This window comes from Nannospalax galili, unplaced genomic scaffold (genome assembly GCF_000622305.1).
Source record: "Nannospalax galili isolate Female #2095 unplaced genomic scaffold, S.galili_v1.0 scaffold1251, whole genome shotgun sequence".
NCBI classification, from domain to species: Eukaryota; Metazoa; Chordata; class Mammalia; order Rodentia; family Spalacidae; genus Nannospalax; species Nannospalax galili.
Genome location: NW_008329321.1, coordinates 260153 through 278761, shown reverse-complemented (window position 1 = coordinate 278761; position 18609 = coordinate 260153). Strand labels below are relative to the sequence as shown.

Genomic DNA, 18609 nt, shown 5'->3' with positions numbered 1-18609 from the left:
GATGTAGGGAAAACAGAAATTCTGATACTGTTTCTAAAGTTTTATGAATCTATCTGGTGCTAATAATATCCAATGAAGCAAAAACACAGCAAAATCCCTACATATGTTTTCTGAAGCTGATTCCATCTGTTACTTGGGTATGTGAAACAGTCCTCTCCATAAAAGTGCTAGATACTACTGTTTATTTATTCTTTAAGATTCACTTTTATTTTCAATTGTGTGTGTGTTCATGTTTGTATATGGGGATGTGCAGGTGGGTGATATGAGTGCAGTTACCCTTGGAGCCAGAAGAGGTCATTGGATCCCCTAGAGCTGGACCTTCAGGTTGTTGTGAGATGCCCGTGTGGGTGCTGGGAACCAAACTCTGATTCCCTGTAAGGGTACCAATAACCCCTGAACCATCTCTCCAACTCACATGCTTATTTATTTTAAGTGAGGTTAATTTTGTTAATTAATACTTAATACTGAAAAATAGCAACTGTGGGAGACAGGCTTGAGCCTAGGGTGAAAGTCTTATTGACAGCCATACAGCAGGCCCGAGGCAACAGCCCAACTGCTGGAACCACAAGAAACACCTTGTGACATTTGCTCCCATTGGCAGATCATGAGACTGATGTCTAGAGTTGCCACTCCCTAATCACCACCCTTGAAATCCAAAATTGTAACACTTAGCTATTGCAACAGTTAGGGTCACGTGGTTTCCAGGAATCCAGGCTCTGTAATATGAAACCCAGTATGCTAATGAAGCATCCTACCCGCTATTCTGTGATAGGACAGTAAGTCTGTTATGCTAATAGGATGCTAATAAGGTGTCCTACTTGCTGTACTGTGATAGGATGCTAAACCTGTTATGCTAATAAGGTATCCCACTTGCTGTGCTGTGATTGGACCACTACCCCTATATAAGCTTGTGCCTTCCTGCAATAAAGCAGACCTGCGTCACTGAACCTGGTCTTCTGTGTCTGAATGTAGCTCTGCGGACACAGTCTCCTCACCAGCCCTGGGGTCCAGGACCGGCAGAAGCAGCGACAACAGGAGGCAGCACAGGGCAAGCAGAAGAGCTGCCTCAGCCCAGGGCAGGCAAAGGAGTAGCCTCGACGCCCGTGAGAACAAAGGAGTGGCACCCGTGAGGAGCGACCACCGCTGGCGGTGACTGCAAGCAACTATTAACCCAATAGTTAACAAAAAAGAAAAACTCAGACAGCAAGACATGGTAATGCACACCTGTGAGTCCTGCAGTCTTAGTTACTCAAAAGAGGATCATTTGAGACCAGGAGTTCAGGACCAACCTGGACAACAGAGTGCCACCTCATCTCAAAAACAAAAACAGTGCTAGGAAATGGCTCAGCAGCTAAGAACACTGGCTGCTCTTGTAGAGGCTCCAGGTTCAGTTCCCAGAACCCACATGGCAGCTTACAACTGTCTGTAACTCCAATTCTAGGGACTCCAACACCCTCTTCTGGCCTCCATAGGCATTGTACACATGTGGTACACCTACATAAATGCAGGCAAAATACTCATACACATAAAAATAAAAATAAAATATATTTTCTAGAATTGGGGCTGGAAAGATGACTCAGCAGTTAAGAACACTGGTTGCTCTTACAGAAGACCAGGTTCAAATCCCAGCACCCACATGGCAGCTAACTGTCCATAACTCCAGTCCCAGGGGATCTGACAGCCTCTTCTGACCTTCGTGGGCATTGCACGATACGGGTGCACTTACCTACATGCAGGCAATACACGCATACACATAAAATAAAAATAATAAAATTTTTTTTTAAAGTTTAAAAAACAAAACAGAGTCTCAACTTTAGGACTGGTTACTTCTGCCAGGCATGGTAGCCCACACCTTTAATCCAAGCACTTGGGCGGCAGAGGCAAGCAGATCTCTGGGAGACTGAGGCCAGCCTGGTCTATACAGTAAGTTCCAGGCTTGCTAGGGCTATAGGGAGACCCTGTCTCAAAAAGGCCAAAAAAGAAAAAAGAAACTAATAACAAAAAGTTCCATACTTCAGCATGGTGGTACACACCAGCACTCTGGAGTCTGAGACAGAAGATTCATGGGTTTGAGAGGTTATGCTGGGCTTTACAAGGAAAACTTGTCTCAAAACAATAATAAACCAATTAATAACCAATCTGTTCTTAATACACAGTGTGCTGATTTTATGCCAATTAGACACTTCCCTTTTTTTTTTTCTTTTTTTCTTTTTCAGACAGGGTCTCCCTGTAGTCCCAGCTGGCCTGGAACTAGCCATGTAGACCAGGCTGGCCTTGGAACTCACAGAGATCCACCTGCCTCCGCCTCCTGAGTGCTGGGATTAAAGGCGTGTGCCACCACATCCAACCCAACACTTTCCTTTTTGTATCTTGTAATAAAATTTAAGAAGTGACATAGAAAACACACTTACCTTCAGAGATACCAACTTGGATACATCACCTATCTGGGGTATGTTATTATCTGATAAATCAAGGTGCTGTAGAGCTGTGCAACTATTGATTTGCTCCATGGCCTATTACAAAAAAATTATCACATTATTTAATGCACTGAAATAAAAAACTGAAAATTTCCCCTAATCCTTGTAACTGGGTCTCCTGTCTCCTCTTATTAGAAGCAGAGCAGAAAAGCTGAGCAAGAGAAAGGGGAGGAAGAGATAGTAAAATCTAGAAAACTGCCATGTGGCAGCTTTCAAGGCTACCAAAAAATCCATACCATCTCAAATATTTATACCTGAAGAAACTTCAATGGCATCTGACTGTTAGTTCAGAAAAGAACTTACAAATTTAAAATGAAGCCAAACAGCCTGTGTTTAAATTCTGGCCCTGCAACTTCTTGGATGTGTGCTTTGGGGCAAGTTATTAACTTCTCTGTGCTTCTACTTCCTTATTTACATAATAAGCATAATAACTGTATCTGCCACAAAGGCTGACATGAAGTTACTACAGATAAGGTGATTACAAAAGTACTTAGCACAAATTAGTTATTCAATAATCTAGTCCCCTCATGTAGTATATCAGAAAATAAGACACAGAATATTAAGTTACTCAAAATAATACAGTTCCTCTATGGTAGAGGTGGGACTAGAACCCAGGTAGATGTCTGTGAGTTCAAGGCCAGCCTGGTCTACAGAGTGAGTTCCAGGCCAGCTGGGGCTACAGGGAGACCCTGTATCAAAAAGACCCCCCAAAAAAATTACTTAAGAAGGCTGGGTATGGTGGCATACACCTTTAATCCCAGCAGAGGCAGGGGCAGGCAGATCTCTTTAAGTCTGAGGCCAGCCCTGTCTGCCTATCCAGCTCCAGACTAGCCAGAGCTACAAAGTGAGACCCTGTCTCAAAACAAACAAGCAAGCAAAGAATGTACTTAAGGTTTAATTCAGCAGAATACAATCTCTTTTCTCACCATCCTACTACTTGATCTGCTGTTTTTCACGTATAATACAGATTCTTTGTTCACATTTAAAAGAATATTATACTGTAGTACATGCTTCAAAATGGAGCGGTTTTGGTTTTTTGGTTTTTTGGTATTTTTCTTTTGTTTTGCTTTTTTTTTAACTTTTTTTTTTTTTTTGATGTGTATGAATGCTATGCCTGCATGTATGTAAGTGCACCCATGTCATGCAGTGGCCATGGGGGACAGAAGAGGGCACTGGACCCCCTGAAACTGGAGTTAGAGACAGTTGTTAGCTGCCATGTGGGTGCTAGGATTCAAAACCAGGTCCTAACTGCTGAGCCATCTCTCTAGCCTCTTTGCTTTGTTTTTTAGTCTATATTAATACAGATTATCTCTAGAGAGCATAAATAAGACACTTTCATTTTTTAATTCTACTAATTTTATACTGCCCAAGTTTCTTTTTCACAGAGAACAGATTTAAAATGGAAAACCATCTCAAAAATTAATTACTAAAACAAAATAAGCAATTCACCTTGAGATTATTTCCTGCCAAATTCAGCCATTCCAAATACACTAGTTCCTTGAGGCCTTCCACACAGCCAATACTATTATGAGGTAAATTTAATACACGGAGTTGAGTCAGTTTGGCCACACCCATCATCCGAACTAGTCGATTATTAGCTACTGACAACTGTGGAAAGAAAGAATGCCATTATATTATTCCTAAAAACTGTGTGTGTGTGTGTGTGTGTGTGTGTGTGTGTGTGTGTGTACACATATATGCACACAGACTAACACACAAGTATTACTTTCACATTATGGCGGTAAAGTTTGTTCAGATGCCAAATATTTTCAAATACACAAATCTAATTTATATTTTTCACACATACTAGTCAAAATTCTATGACTGGAAATGTCATAGGCCTTAGAGGGGAAGCTATTACTGTCTTCTGCTAAATGGACATGATGTGCCTGTCAAATTGTCTTCTAAATAACTACAATTATGCCTATAGAATAATGCTGCTGTGCCAGGCATGGTGGCACATGCCTTTAATCCCAGCACTTGGGAGGCAGAGGCAGGCAGATCTTTGTGAGTTCGAGGCCAGCCTGGTCTACATAGTGAGTTCCAGGATGTCTGGGGCTACAAGGAGACCCTGTCTCAAAAAGACAAAAGAATAATGCTGCTGTCTGTCAGCTTTAGTCAGGAAAGCTTCTTTTAGCAGTGGTCAGTAATAACTTCAAAGACTCATAACTGGTCAAAGTATAGAGAACAAATACTGTTGAATGCCCAGCCATAAATGGGATGTCTATAACATTCCCTTCAAAACTTAGGGATCATGGTGGAAGAAGGGATGGAAAGAATGTAACAGTGGGAAGAAGGATGGGGGAGGGGTGGAACAGTGACTTCCAGGTCTGGCATGGCTGTTTATACTCTTGAACTCACAGCAGAACAAGATCTCCATAAGACTGAGCTCCTCGATATGGGGGGGGGGGGGGCATGAGCAAGCTCAGGAGGCCCCATCCCTCCCTGAGGATTTATAGGCAGGTTAATGATGGACAGAGAAGGGAGAGACATTTTCTTCATTGGTATAGCCACTGGTAAGATGCCCATGCTCTTATAAATACACTCTCACCCATGCTCCTACAAACAACCTAATGAAACGCATGGGGTCACACACACAAAAAGACATGAGAGTAGAAGGCTGAGTAGCTGAGAAGAGAAAGAGATTAGCAGGAGTGTAAGGATGACACGATTGGGTAACAGGCGAATATGAATGAAACACATTATGCACATATATGGAAAAAAATGAAACCTTTTATTATGTATAGTTAATATATACTTAAAAATTTTTATTTTTATTTTTTGAGGGGTCGAGACAAGGTTTTCTTGTAGCCCCAGCTGGCTTGGAACTCACTATGTAGACCAGGTTGGCCTCAATCTCACAGAGCTCCACCTGTCTCTGCCTCCCAAGTACTGGGATTAGAGGCTTTGTCAACACCACCACCACCCTGCTCCCCCACCACACCCTGTTTTTTTCCTTAACAAAGCTTTTTTTCTACTCTACTGTAAAGGCAATGTGTTCATCTTCAAGAGAAGCAATTTAAGGCAACATTTACACTATCCAGGTATGTATTTTTTGTTTTACTTTGTCTAATAATAAACAAGTCCTGTGTAACAATTTCCCAAATAGCAATACTTACCTGTATTAATCGTTTACATTTCTCTAGATTTTCCAGTTTAATAATCTGATTTTTATCCAGAATCAAAGTGTGAATATCAGCTTCACAGGGCAAGTTTGGACCTAATTTCTGTAGTCCCTGTCCGGACCAATTCACCACTGATCCTTGAGAAGAAAAGAGAACATATTAAAAAGTAAAACGGGCCAGGTGTGGTGGCGCACACCTTTAATCCCAGCACTCGAGAGGCAGAAGCAGGAGGATTTCTGTGAGTTCAAGGCCAGCCTGGTCTACATAGTGAGTTCCAGGACAGCTGGGGCTACAGGGAGACCCGTCTAAAAAAAAAAAAAAAAAAAAAAAAAAAAAAAAAGTAAAACGGGCTGGAGGGATAGCGCAGCGGTTAAGAACACTGACTGTTCTTGCCGAAGACCCAGGTTCAAATCCCAGAACCCACATGGCAGCTAACAACTCTCCATAACTCCAGTTCCAGGTAATCCGGCAGTCTCTTCTGTCCTCCATGGGCATTGCACGACATGGGTGCACTTACCTACATGCAGGCAATACACAAATACACATAAAATAAAAGTAATAAAAAATATTTTTAAAAAAATAACAAAATAAAAAAATTTTTTAAAAAGTAAAACAAGCTAGGTGTGGTGGCACACGCCCAGAGGACCCAGGTTCGATTCCCAGCACCCACATGGCAGCCACGAACTGTCCTTGACTCCAGTTCCAGGGAAATCTGAGGCCCTCTTCTGATCTCCGTGGCACTGCACGACACGGGTGCACTCATATACATGCAGGCAATACAAAAAAAAACAAAAAAAAAAAAAAAAAAAAAAGTAAAACAAATAACTGAGCTTAGCATTTTATACTAAGAATCTCTATTCAAGTTTTAAAAAACACTAGAGCATAAGAAGTATCAAGAGTTTAAAACTATAGTAATGAGTTATAGCCTAGCCTGTAATTTGTAATTTCTGAGATAAAATGTCAACCTAACCACACATTTTATCTCAGAAATTACAAATTACAGGCTAGGCTATAACTCAAAGGTAGAGCACTTGCATAGTCTATGTAAGGCTCTTCGGTTCTCTGTATTTTGTACCTAACAATAGCATTTTAAAATACAACTAGCACCGGGTGTGGTGGTGCACGGCTTTAATCCTAGCACTTGGGAGGCAGAGGCTGGTGGATCTGTGAGTCTGAGGCCAGACTGGTCTACATAGTACGTTCCAGGCCAGCTGGGGGCTACAAAGAGACCCTGTCTCAAAAAGACCAAAAAATAAATATAAATAAATAAATAAATACATAAATAAATGAATAAATAATAAAACTAGCACAGATATGGTGAACATTCACACAAACACATAAAAATAAAATGAATCTTTTAAAAAGGGGGAGGAGCTGATTTAGTGATTATGAGCCCCTGGTGCTCTTTCAAATGACCCAGGACCCACAACAAATAGCTCACAACTGCCTGTAACTCCAGCTCCAGGTGATCTGACACCCTCTTCTGGCCTTGCTGGACACCCACAAATGGTATACATTCAGAAGAACACACATATATAAAAGTAAATAAAAATAAAAACAAAATCTTTAAAAATAATGTCTTTTTTTTTTTTTTTTTTTCATTGTCTTTTTGAGACCGGGTCTCCATGTAGCCCCAGCTGGCCTGGAACTCACTATGTAGACCAAGCTGATCTTGAACTCACAGGGATCCACCTGCGTCTTCCTCCTGAGGGCTGGGACTAAAGGTTTGTGCCACCACACCCAGCTTCTACTTTTTTATATTTAGTTTGTTTAGTGGTTTTGTTTTTGTTGCTGTTTTGTCCTGTTTCTTTCTTTCTAGTTGAGACAGGATCTCACTAACTCAGGCTAGCTAAAAATCTCCATGAGGGTTGAAGCTTGGTCTTGCCTCCATCTCCCAAATACTGAGATTACAGGTATCTCCACCCCAGGTCCTAAAACTGACTTTTTATAGAGATGAACCTCTTTACAACTGCAAATATATCTTAAAGTATCCAAAGTACTGGGTGTGTGTGTGTGTGTGTACCCAGGCATCCCTGAGGAGAACAGAGAAGGATGCTGGATGTCCTGTTCTATCACTTAGCCTTATTCCTGTGACAGTCTCTCACCAAAACCCGAAACCAAGACAGAGGCCATCAAGCCCCAGTAATCCTCCTGTCTCCATCCCTCCTATGCTGGGGTTAGAGACCCCAGAGGTCTTCTGGTAGAGGTGCTGGAAATTTGAACTCAGGTCCCCAGTGCTTTCACAGCTGTGCTCTTACCCACTGAGACTTCTCCTCAGCCCTCATTTAGTTTTTTGATACAGGGTCTCTCACTGGCCCAGAGCTCACCAAGTAAGCTAGGCTGGCTCCTCAGCAAGCCCCAAGGATCTATATGCCTGTCTCCATCATCCCATCATCATGGGATTAGGGGCTGAACTCAGGTCCTATGCTTGCATGGCAGGCATTATATGAACTGAGCTGTCTCCCCAGTCACTCCAAAGTATTTTGAAAATCAAAGAACAGTTAATTCATCTAAAAAACAGAATGATTCTCCTATTTCACAGTTAACATGAGGAAGCCACATAAACAGTAGTTAGCCTTAGATCTGGCACGAAGCACTAAGGCACGTTAGCAGGAATTCAAACCCTGGCTCCACTGGTTAACCTTTGCTGGCAAGTTACTGGCTCTTTTTTAAATTTATTGTTTCATAATATGAAGACTACAAGATAAAGGTATTGGCAAGTTTGGTAATTGAGACCTTTCTCCTAGAGGGTTTTTTTCTTCACTGTCCTCCAATCGCTGATCACTTTCCTGGCCTCTCTCCCCCTCTCCTTTTTTCTCTTCTCTTCCCCCTCCCCCATTTCCTCTTTTCTATTCTGTGAGATATGGGTGATAATAATACAATATAAACTGTTCTACATAAAAACGTGTGATGATGTAAGAAAAGCACCCTGAACATCATCTGACTTAAAAAGTAGTTCTATAGACAGACTGCTACTATCGTCTGTTACGACGTTGTTTTGGTGGACTAGAAAGACAGTTTAAGAAAAGCAGCTAGGAGGGGCGGAGCCAGAGTAACTGCCAATTTCAAGTTTATAATCAGATTGGGACTACTGTAGGAAATAATTTGGTGAGACGGCTCTAGGGGCTTTCAATGTTTTCCGGTTTTCTTATCATGTGAGGTGTCGAGAGCTCCACTGAGAAGGATGAAAACTGTGTTGTCCCAGAAAGTGCACCCTGCCTTCGTACACTGTTCTGAAGGGTCAACACACCTCTTAGACCAACTCCTCGCTCCAAGAATTTAGGGTCTCGGATAAAGAGCCCCCGACTGTCCCCATCCAGCCGGCTGCTACCACGCCTCGGAGTGTAACCAAAACAAAAGCTCAGGTCCGGCGCCCACAGAGGAACAAAGTCCAAACTCGATCCCAGTACCCAGCCTGCAGAACCACGGGGGAGCACAGAGGACTCGGGGTCTCCCCAGATTCTACCACCGCTACTGTTCTCTTCCAGGAGTTCAGGAGGTCTGTATAGAACGGTATCAGATGAAATGTTTGCTGAACATTCTTGGAACCCACTAGAAAGAAGGGCGCGGGAAATAAAAGCTTGCCGATTTCCCTTGGTACTCAGAACTCTAAGTAAATGTCCCAGAAAGGTCGCCCCAGCACGAAGCCCTTCGCCCAGCCAGGCAAGGGAGCGCCGGTCAAGAGAAGGCTCCTGGGGGCTGAAGTCCCTCAACCTAACTATCACTGCAAAGCTGCAGAACTGGACAGCACAACGAGACTACAATTCCCAGAAGGTAGCGCGCCTCCGCACTGCCTACAGTCCTGCATCAAAAGAACTGGTCCAAAACTGCACCTCTAAACCCAGGATTCCTCTCTACACCAAGCACCGCTGAATTTAGCTTAATGAAGTAAACCTTGGAATTCAGGGCCTGGGGATCATCTTACCTTCTCCGGGAGGCAAACCCACATCGGCGCGCGCCACCGCCATACTTGGAGTTTGCTAATGACACCAGGCAACCGTCCACCACCGTTCAGTGGAGCTTGTAGTCGGCCGTAGGGACCTGAAAACTACAACTCCCAAGATGCTCTGCACTCAGACGGTTCCCATTGGCTGGCTACCTGACGAGAATCCCGGGATAGACTCTGAGAGGTACAGAGTTTAGGGACCCTGGCTAAAACCCTGATTTGAGGGGTGAGCAAACTGCATTGTTTAGGTGATTGGTTCACTTCACGTCCAGGTGTTTGCGAAATCTGACACCTTCACCATCTGGAGCATTATAAGGACGTTAGTGTAAAGTGAATTTGAAAGTTCATTGCCAGAAGTCGCTATAGAAGCTAGCCCTTCTTTTGACAATTCTGAATTAAGTTTAAAGGTTTCGGGTTCTTTATAGGAATGGCTTAGGGCTCTTGCTGAGACCTTCAAAATGGATTGTATTTGAGATTTTAACTAATAAAATAGATTTAAAGCCTGCAAAAAATTTTTTTTTTTTTTTTTTGCCTTTTTTTGAGACAGGGTCTCCTTGTAGCCTCAGCTGTCCTGGAACTCACCATGTAGACCAGGCTGGCCTCGAACTCACAAAGATCCGCCTGCCTCTGCCTCCGAAGTGCTGGGATTAAAGGCGTGCGCCACCATGCCCGGCAGAAAAAAAAAAAATTTCTAAGTGACTGTTCTTACGTATTTAACAAGCTTTTGACCAGAGAGTAAATTCAATACATATGTGTTTGGAACTTTCCCTGAAGTATTTAAAAGTTTAAAATAGTCTCCAAAGTAAGAAATTACATTGCCTAGTTGGAGGGGAATAGGATTACCCCATTTATTTAAGTATGAACCCAGTAAACTATCAATTGATAAAGAATGAAATGGAAATTGAAATATTCAGGAAAGACCTGATAAGGGACGTGAAATGAAGCTAGGGCTTAAAAGATGGGCAGACTCCAGCCACGATTATGCATACCTTTAATCCCAGCACTCCAGAGGCAGAGACAGGTGAATCTCTGGGAGTTCAAGGGCAGCCTGGTCTACATAGTTCCAGGGCAGCTGGGACTACAGGGAGACCCTGTCACAAAAGGATAAATAAATAAATAAATAATGAGCAGGCTCAAAATTAACTCATGAATAGAAGGCCAAAAGGTATTAGCACAAAGAGAGCTTCCACTTTCTACACCAATTGCTGTATGTTCTTGCAAACATCATACTAAACTCCCCTCTTGCTGAAATACCACTCTCCAAGCCTGAAATTTTCTGTTTAGGAAAATCCAAGTAAGGGGCTGGAGAGATGGCTCAGTGGTTAAGAGTGCTGGCTGCTCTTGCAGAAGACCCAGCACCCACATAGAGACTAACAACCATCTGTAACTCCAGTTCCAGGGCATCAGTCACCCTCTTCTGACCTCAGCGGGCATTGCACAACCCAGGTGCACTTACATGCAAGCAATACACTCATGCACATAAAAAATTAAAAATAATAATTTTTAAAAATCCAAGTAACTCAGGCTTCTAGGTCTTCAGGTGTGTGATTCTGCGAGAACATACTCTTTCCTGGATTCCTGTCTCTTTCTTTGATGCCACTGCCCTTAAAAACCTTTTCTGTTTCCCATTTGTTTAGTCTAAAGGCAGTCTTCTAGTTCTAAAGAGGGAATAAGGATCCTCCATTCTTTAACCAAGGGACCCTTTACCTGAAGAACCCAGGCCTACTATATTATATGTGTAAGAAAAAGAAGTGTGAATAGTGCCCCCTACTAATTCGTTTTCCCTAATGTCGACATAAAAAAAAAAAAAAATTCAGAGAGGTGAGATGACTCAAGTATGCAAAGGAACTTGCTGCCAAGCCTGACAACCTGATTTCCATCCCCAAAAGCCACATGGTGGAAGAAGAGAGCCTACTCCAGCAAGTTGTCCCCTGACCTCTACACATGTCACACACACTAAGTGTAATTTTTAAAAAATCAGAGCCAGGTGTGGAAAGTACTCCTGTGGCTGAGGGAAGAGACTAGTTCACCAAGGCCAGCCTTGGCTTCATAGTGGCACCCTGTCTCAAACATCAAGAAAACAAAACAAGCAACAACAATAACACCCAGATAAATTCTCCAATGACTAATTTTACTTATTTGGGGACAATGTTATACAGGTGTGTCCACCTTTTTAACATTGTAACACACCATCATTTGCAAAATTCACACAAGAATCACCCAATTGAGTTACAAAAAGAAATCACAAAAAAACACAGCAAAGCCAGGCATGGTGGTGCATACCTTTAATCCCAGCACTTGGGAGGCAGAGGCAGGTGGATCTCTGTGAGTTCGAGTCCAGCCTGGTCTACATAGTGAGTTCCAGGCCAGCTGGGGCTACAGGGAGACCCTGTGTCAAAAAACAAAAAACAAAAAAAAAACCACAGCAAAATGTTTTAAGTAAGTTTATGATTTTTGTACTGTGCTCATTCATAGCTCTCCTGAGGCACTTATGGCTCACTGGACACAGATAGAGTGAACTCACCTAAGCCCTGCTCTTCCTTAACCTCCAGTTACCTTTCCTACTGCTTCAGCCCATAAATGTTCCCCTCCTAAAGGAAGCAGATTCAAGACTTGTTCTCCTGACTTTACATATTTAGATGACATCTGAATCAACACTGTCCCTTACAAAATTTATCCTTTCTGTGGTAGGTGTCATGTATGGTGACCAAAACTGGCCAGGTTCAGTAATATTCAAGGAAGTTGAGGTCAGGGAATGTTTGGGTTTTATTTTGTTTTCCCTGAAGTACTAGGGATCGAATCAGTGTCTATGTGCTAGGCTAGCACTTTACCATTGAACTACATCCCTAGTCCAAGGGAAAGTTTTTAAAGAAAAAAAAATAAGGATAATTATGTCAGATATTTTTAGGACAATAAACCGTAGTGACAGTGATTTAATTAGAAGAGCAGTGTCAGAGGCTGAAAACACAGTTGCTGGACAGGTCCTCGTAGAAGTACATTATGTATATGGCTGTGGTAGCATCAGTGGAAGCTTGTGGTTCAGTCTTCTACAATGTTAATGATGAGAACAGGAGATACAAATGTCACCGTAGCAGTGAATGCCCAATAAGAGAAAATGATTTCTCTGGGTAGAGACCTAACATTCCATTTGGGCAATTCAGTCATCTGGCTAAAGGACCACCTTAAGCCATGCTCAAGGGATAGATGGAATAATTATCCCTTTCTTGAAATAATGCCCCTTTCCTTCCCAGAACTCCTACCCCCTAATGCAGTCTCTTACGAAGCACCCATGTAACTGCTTCATGAGTCTGCTTCTCTAAATCACTCAGAAAAACCCAACTTCTCTCTCTTTTTTTTTCCTTTCTGGTCTTTTTTGAGATAGCTCCAGCTGTCCTGGAACTCACTATGTAGACCAGGCTGGCCTCAACCTCACAGAGATCTGCCTGCCTCTGCCTCCCTAGTGCTGGGACTAAAGGCATATACTACCATGCCTGGCTTCCTTTCTCTTTTCTAAGCATGCTTTGCCTAACACTTTGGATTTCACATTTCTAGAGCTCCTCTCCCAGTCAATGTGGCTGCTTGTCTGCCATGTGGCTGACCTCCATGTTGGCCTAACTCAAACAGCATGACTTTTTCTCTTCTTCTCTATCTCCCTCCTCCAGTCAGCTGCCAAGTTTTTTTTTTTGTTTTTTTGTTTTTTGGGGTTTTTTTGTCTTTTTGAGACAGGGTCTCCCTATAGCCCCAGCTGGTCTGGAACTCGCTATGTAGACTAGGCTGGCCTTGAACTCATAGAGATCTGCCTGCCTCTGCCTCCCAAGTGCTGGGATTAAGGGTATGTGCCACCAAGCCCAGCAACTGCCAAGATTTATACCCTGGGGGCTGGAGTGATAGTTCATTGGTTAAGAGCACTGGCTGCTCTTGTAGAGGACCCAGGTTTGAATGCCAGTACCCATGTGGTGGCTAACAACCATCTGTAACTCCAGTTACAGGGGACCAAATACCCTCTTTTGACTTTTGTGGGCATTGCACAATAGAGGCGCACTTACATACATGCAGGCAAAACACTCGTACACATAAAATAAAAAATAAATTTAAAAAAATATAACATGCCTGTTCGGAGTTTTCCTTTCAAATGCTAATAAGACTGTCCTTGTGGGGCTGGCGAGATGGCTCAGCTGTTAAGAACACTGATTGTTCTTGCAGAAGACCCAAGTTTGAATCCAAGCACCCACATGGCAGCTAACAACCGTCCGCAACTCCAGTTCCAGGGGATCTGACAGCTTCTTCTGTCCTCCTTGGGTATTGCATGACATGGGTGCACTTACCTTCATGCAGGCAATACATGCATACACATACAATAAAAATAAATAAATAAAATATTTTTTAAAAAGACTATCCTTGAATTTCATTTTGAATCTGTTCTTACATCATTTTTTAGAAATATCAGTTCCATATTTAATCAATTCAATTCCTTCATTTTTATTTACTGATTTTTAAAATTTTTATGTATGCGTGGGAACTGATAGATAAAAAAGTAGCCATATGATGAATAGTGTTGATCAGGAGAAAGCAGAGTTTATTAGCAAAGGAACACATGGACAGATTCTCTTCCGGGCAGGGAAAATGTCTGCCTGGGTCTTGAGCTGGGGTCTTTTAAAAGGGGAGGCTTCTGCTTCCTGCAGAAGGCAGGAAGATTTTTTTTTTTTTAAGTTGGGTGAGGGGAAGTGGGAGAGCAGAACTGTGAAAACCTGTCCTCTTTAGAGATCAAAAGGAAGCCTGCTGTGTTGGCCAAACAGTGGAGAAAAGTCCGCTTCTCTTGACTTCAAAGACCAGGGTGCTTATCAGCTTGGTTCCCTTTTCCCAGGAGCATGAGAAGTCCTTGAGCTCCTGTTGGCGAGGGGACAGGGCTATCTGAACCTTAACAGGAACATGTGCCCACCGGGGCCAGAAGAGAGCATCAGGTCCCCTGGAGCTAGAGTTACAAGCAGTTGTGAGCCACCTCACCTGGGTATTTGGAAACTGAACTGAGATCCCCTTAAAGATCATTATCTGCTCTTAACCTCTGAGCCTTCTCTCCAGTCCCTTAAATTCTTTTTTTTTTAATTAAGATTTATATGCTTTTTGGTGTATCAGTGTTTTCCCTGCATCTATGTATGTGTACCACTGCATGCCTGCTGCCCAAAGAGGCCAGAAGAGGGCATCAGATGCCCTGGAACTGAAGTAATAGAAGGTTGTTGCTTGGGTCCACTGCAAGAGCAGCAAATGTTCTTAACTGCTGAGCCATCTCTATAGCCCCCTTAAATTCTTTATTAATAAGATTAAGACTAGTTCACCACAAGAGGGGACCCTAATTTTCTCAGTAACACATGGCAACTCCACTGGGAGTCCCTAAAATTTCTCGTAACACAAAAGGTTAAGATAGTTTAGGTCAGGGACACTCTACCACCACCACCACCACCACAACCAACAGTTCCATTCCTGTCCTTAGCCCTAAGCTGAAAACGTCCTTGGTCCTGTCCTCTGGAGGCCAGAGATACCAGAAGAGAGTACTGGTTCTTGGTCTGGTTTCTTGTTATCTCTCTTCTCCTAAAACCGCACTCCTGCCTAGAGGCAACACTTGAGGGTGTGACCAAACCCAGACACTAGTCCCTTCCCGTGACTCTCTTGGAATTGAATCTCTGGATTTTCAGGGTGGAAATGGGTGAAATCTATTCCTCAATTTCATCTCATCTCCTAAATGATTTTAAGGTCTCAAGTCTTAAGAGGAGAATGTAACCGTAGTCTTGAAGTCCACTGAGGATCCCAGGGCTCTGCTGAGGCCCATTAAGGGAAAGTAATTTCTTTCTGATCAAAATAATAAATACATCTGGCCCTGGGTGGTAACATGACATTCTGATCTGCTCCAAGGAATAAAACATTTCATACAATTGTCCCCTCTCTTAAGAGTTTATGCAGCTGAGCCTGTTAATTACCTAGCCAGGAGTCCACTACCCTCCCCAAGAAAAGCTGAGTCATCTAAGGCCTTGCTAAGGAGATAGGTGGAATAATTATTCCCCTAATGAGGGAAGTATTTGCCCTCCCCCAAAACCACACTAGGTGCAATCGCTTGCAGAACTTTGTTATGTAACACTTCAGATTTCTAGGCAATTCAGAAAAGCATAACTTCCTTTTCCCTCTTTTTATCTCTGTTTCTTTCAGATACTTACCAAACCTGGGCATGCTCTCTGCTTTCTAACTCTTCTCTGAAGCTGCCCCCACCTCCCACCATGTGGCTACTTGTCCACCATGTGGCTGCTTATGAATGGCATGACTTTTTTGCTTCCTCTTCTCCAGCTTCCTTCACCCAGCAGCTGCCAAGGTTCAAGGTTTACAGCTGGCCTGCTCTGTTGCTTTTCTCTCAAACTATAATAAAATCATCCTCGAGCTTCCTTCCAAGTCCTTTTCTAAATTAATTTATTAATGAGACTAAAAGCCCTGAAGAGGGTGCTGCTGGTTATCATTATCAAGGAATCATGCATGCATCAGAACCTTTCCTTCCTATCAGTCTAATTGACTTTTGAAGCAAGCAGTGTGTGTGTGTGTGTGTGTGTGTGTGTGTGTGTGTGTGTGTGTGGGAGAGAGAGAGAGAGAGAGAGAGAGAGAGAGAGAGAGAGAGAGAGAGAGAGAGAGAGAGAGAGAGAGAGAGAGAGAGAGAGAGAGAGAGAGAGAGAGAGAGAGAGAGAGAGAGAGAGAGAGAGAGAGAGAGAGAGAGAGAGAGAGAGAGAGAGAGAGAGAGAGAGAGAGAGAGAGAGAGAGAGAGAGAGAGAGAGAGAGAGAGAGAGAGAGAGAGAGAGAGAGAGAGAGAGAGAGAGAGAGAGAGAGAGAGAGAGAGAGAGAGAGAGAGAGAGAGAGAGAGAGAGAGAGAGAGAGAGAGAGAAATTGGAGCTGAATGAGATCAGATGTGAGCCACCCAATGTGGGGCTACCCAATGAAAGTGGGCTCCAGTCCTTTGCAAGGACTGAGCCATCTCTCCAGCCCCATTATTTTTTGTGGTTGTAAGGACTGACACAAACTACTCCATTTTAATTCTGAGAACTCTGACATTTCTTTCATGCCTGCCATGGGCTTGGAGGATTGAGGAGGCTATTCTTCAGGAAGGGAGAAAAAGCTTACAATTCTCTCCACTTTAACAAAGTAATTACTTCGGACCGAGAGCCTGGGATCTGAGAAGCTTAAGGTCCTTTGCGGGCACAGATTCTTTCAAATTCATAGCAGTAAGTGGAGGAAACTTCCATTTGGTTCACCTGCCCTGCCCTCCTCAGGAAAGGTTGGAAAGGCCAGATGCTCCTAGGCAGTGTCCCATATGCTCTGCTGACCCAGAAATCCTTCACAATTCTTTTGTTTCAGGTACAATTTTACTTCTAAAATCAAACTGCCTACCTTTTTAAACTACCTTGCCTTCTTGTTTAAATATGATATTTAAACCCTGAAATGTGTGACCAAATTGGAGTATTCTACTATCTAAACCTACAAGCCTCTTAGTGAGGTAGTATTTCTTTGGCAGGCTCAGGACCTTCTCTCATTTTCATCAGCACAGTACACTGGATCCCCAGCAGCCGAAGGCCCTGACTCATCTCTGCCATCTCGAATTCATCTGCCACTGTTATTGGAATAATCCAAACAAAACAATGCCTTTATCACATCAATCTCCTCAAAAACTTCCCACTTGAAATTCAACTTTAAAAAAGCAAACATAAACTAGCCTTACTCCACTTCCCACCATTCATTCCATTCAGTGGTGTTTTCAACTGAGGAGCTGACACAAAGAAACTTGTGTTTTAGAAATGTTAAGCTGCTTCTATAACCGGGATGCATTGAAAAGTAGAACAGTGGCAGGAAGGAGACTTGTAATAGTGGATGGTGACTTTCAGCAAAGAGGTTTTAGGACAGGATTATGTGCAAAGTGTAGATAACACAAAGTTAAAGTGCCATGTAAACAAGAGACTGAATAACAGTTGTGTGTTTGGTTTTTGAGACCTGGTCTTACTCTGTAGCTGAAGCTGGCCTCAAACTCACTGAGATATTTCTGCTTCAGCCTCCTAAGTGTTGGGATTGCAGACATGCACCACCATATCTGGTATGGTGGTCTGAGTGAGAAATGTTCCCCCATGGGCTCATGTATATGAATACTTGGACCCAAGTTAGTGGTGCTGCTTGGGAAGGTTGTGGAACCTTTAGGACTTGGAGCCCAGCAAGAGGAAGTGTGTCACTGGTGGCATGTTTTGAGCATTTAGAGCCTCGCCCCTCTTGCAGTTCACGCTCTGTTTCCCAGCTTCCTGCTCCTGCTGCCACACCTGAAACTTGCTGCTAAGTCTCCTGTCCTAATGGACTCTTCCCTCAGGATCTGGAAACCACAATAACTGCATCTGCAAGTTGCTTTTGGTCATGGCATTTTAACACAACAGAAAAGTAACTAATATACCTGAGTACATTTGTGGATGCTGCAAGCTCCCATAAAATGAAGGTGGTTTAGTAATTAGCATTAAATTGATCATATTTGAAAGAAAAAGTAGAACTTTGTCATTTTTGTGTTTTAATATTAAATTATAATATATAAAGAATTGTAATGATTTAGAAAAGGTGCCCCTTTTTTGAGACATGGTCTCCCTGTAGCCCCAGATGGCCTAGAACTCACTATGTAGACCAGGCTGGCCTTGAACTCAGAGATTCACCTGCCTCTGCCTCTTAAATGCTGGGATTAAAAGCTTGTGCCACCACACCCAGCTCTTTTTTTTTTTTTTTAAAAAAAAAAAAAAAAAAAAAAGAGTTTCACTATACAGACCTGGCTGGTGTGGAATTCACTGTGTAGACCAGGCTGGCCTCAATTCTCAAAGATCCACTTGCCTCTGCCTCCTGAGTGTTGGGAATAAAGATGTATACTATCACACCTGGCCTTTTTACAGAAAAAAACCTTTATGCAAGATTTAAATATGTCATAGTAAACATTCCCTTCCTTGTTTAGTATTCATTGGTAGAGCTTTATGGCCCTGCTTCATTATTTCTGAACTATGTTATGGAAAAA

At 42.8% G+C, this 18609-nt stretch overlaps 2 protein-coding genes across 3 annotated transcripts in view; both read right to left on the bottom strand.

Annotated features, from left to right (window-relative positions):
* Cep97 (centrosomal protein 97) overlaps positions 1-9658 on the bottom strand; it is a 32096-nt gene extending 22438 nt beyond the window's left edge. Inside the window, exons 1-4 of the mRNA XM_008835769.3 lie at positions 9528-9658; positions 5597-5739; positions 3927-4085; positions 2412-2513 (exon numbers count right to left, since the gene is read on the bottom strand). Coding sequence (XP_008833991.1) covers positions 2412-2513; positions 3927-4085; positions 5597-5739; positions 9528-9570 — 447 coding nt within the window. The 5' untranslated portion in view covers positions 9571-9658. The remainder of the gene's footprint in view (positions 1-2411; positions 2514-3926; positions 4086-5596; positions 5740-9527) is intronic.
* Positions 5649-18609, bottom strand: part of LOC103736273 (thymosin beta-4-like) — a 25160-nt gene continuing 12199 nt past the window's right edge. For both annotated transcript variants that reach the window (XM_029564856.1, XM_008835763.2), the window contains exon 3: positions 5649-5739. The gene's annotated coding sequence lies outside the window, so the exon portion shown is untranslated. The remainder of the gene's footprint in view (positions 5740-18609) is intronic.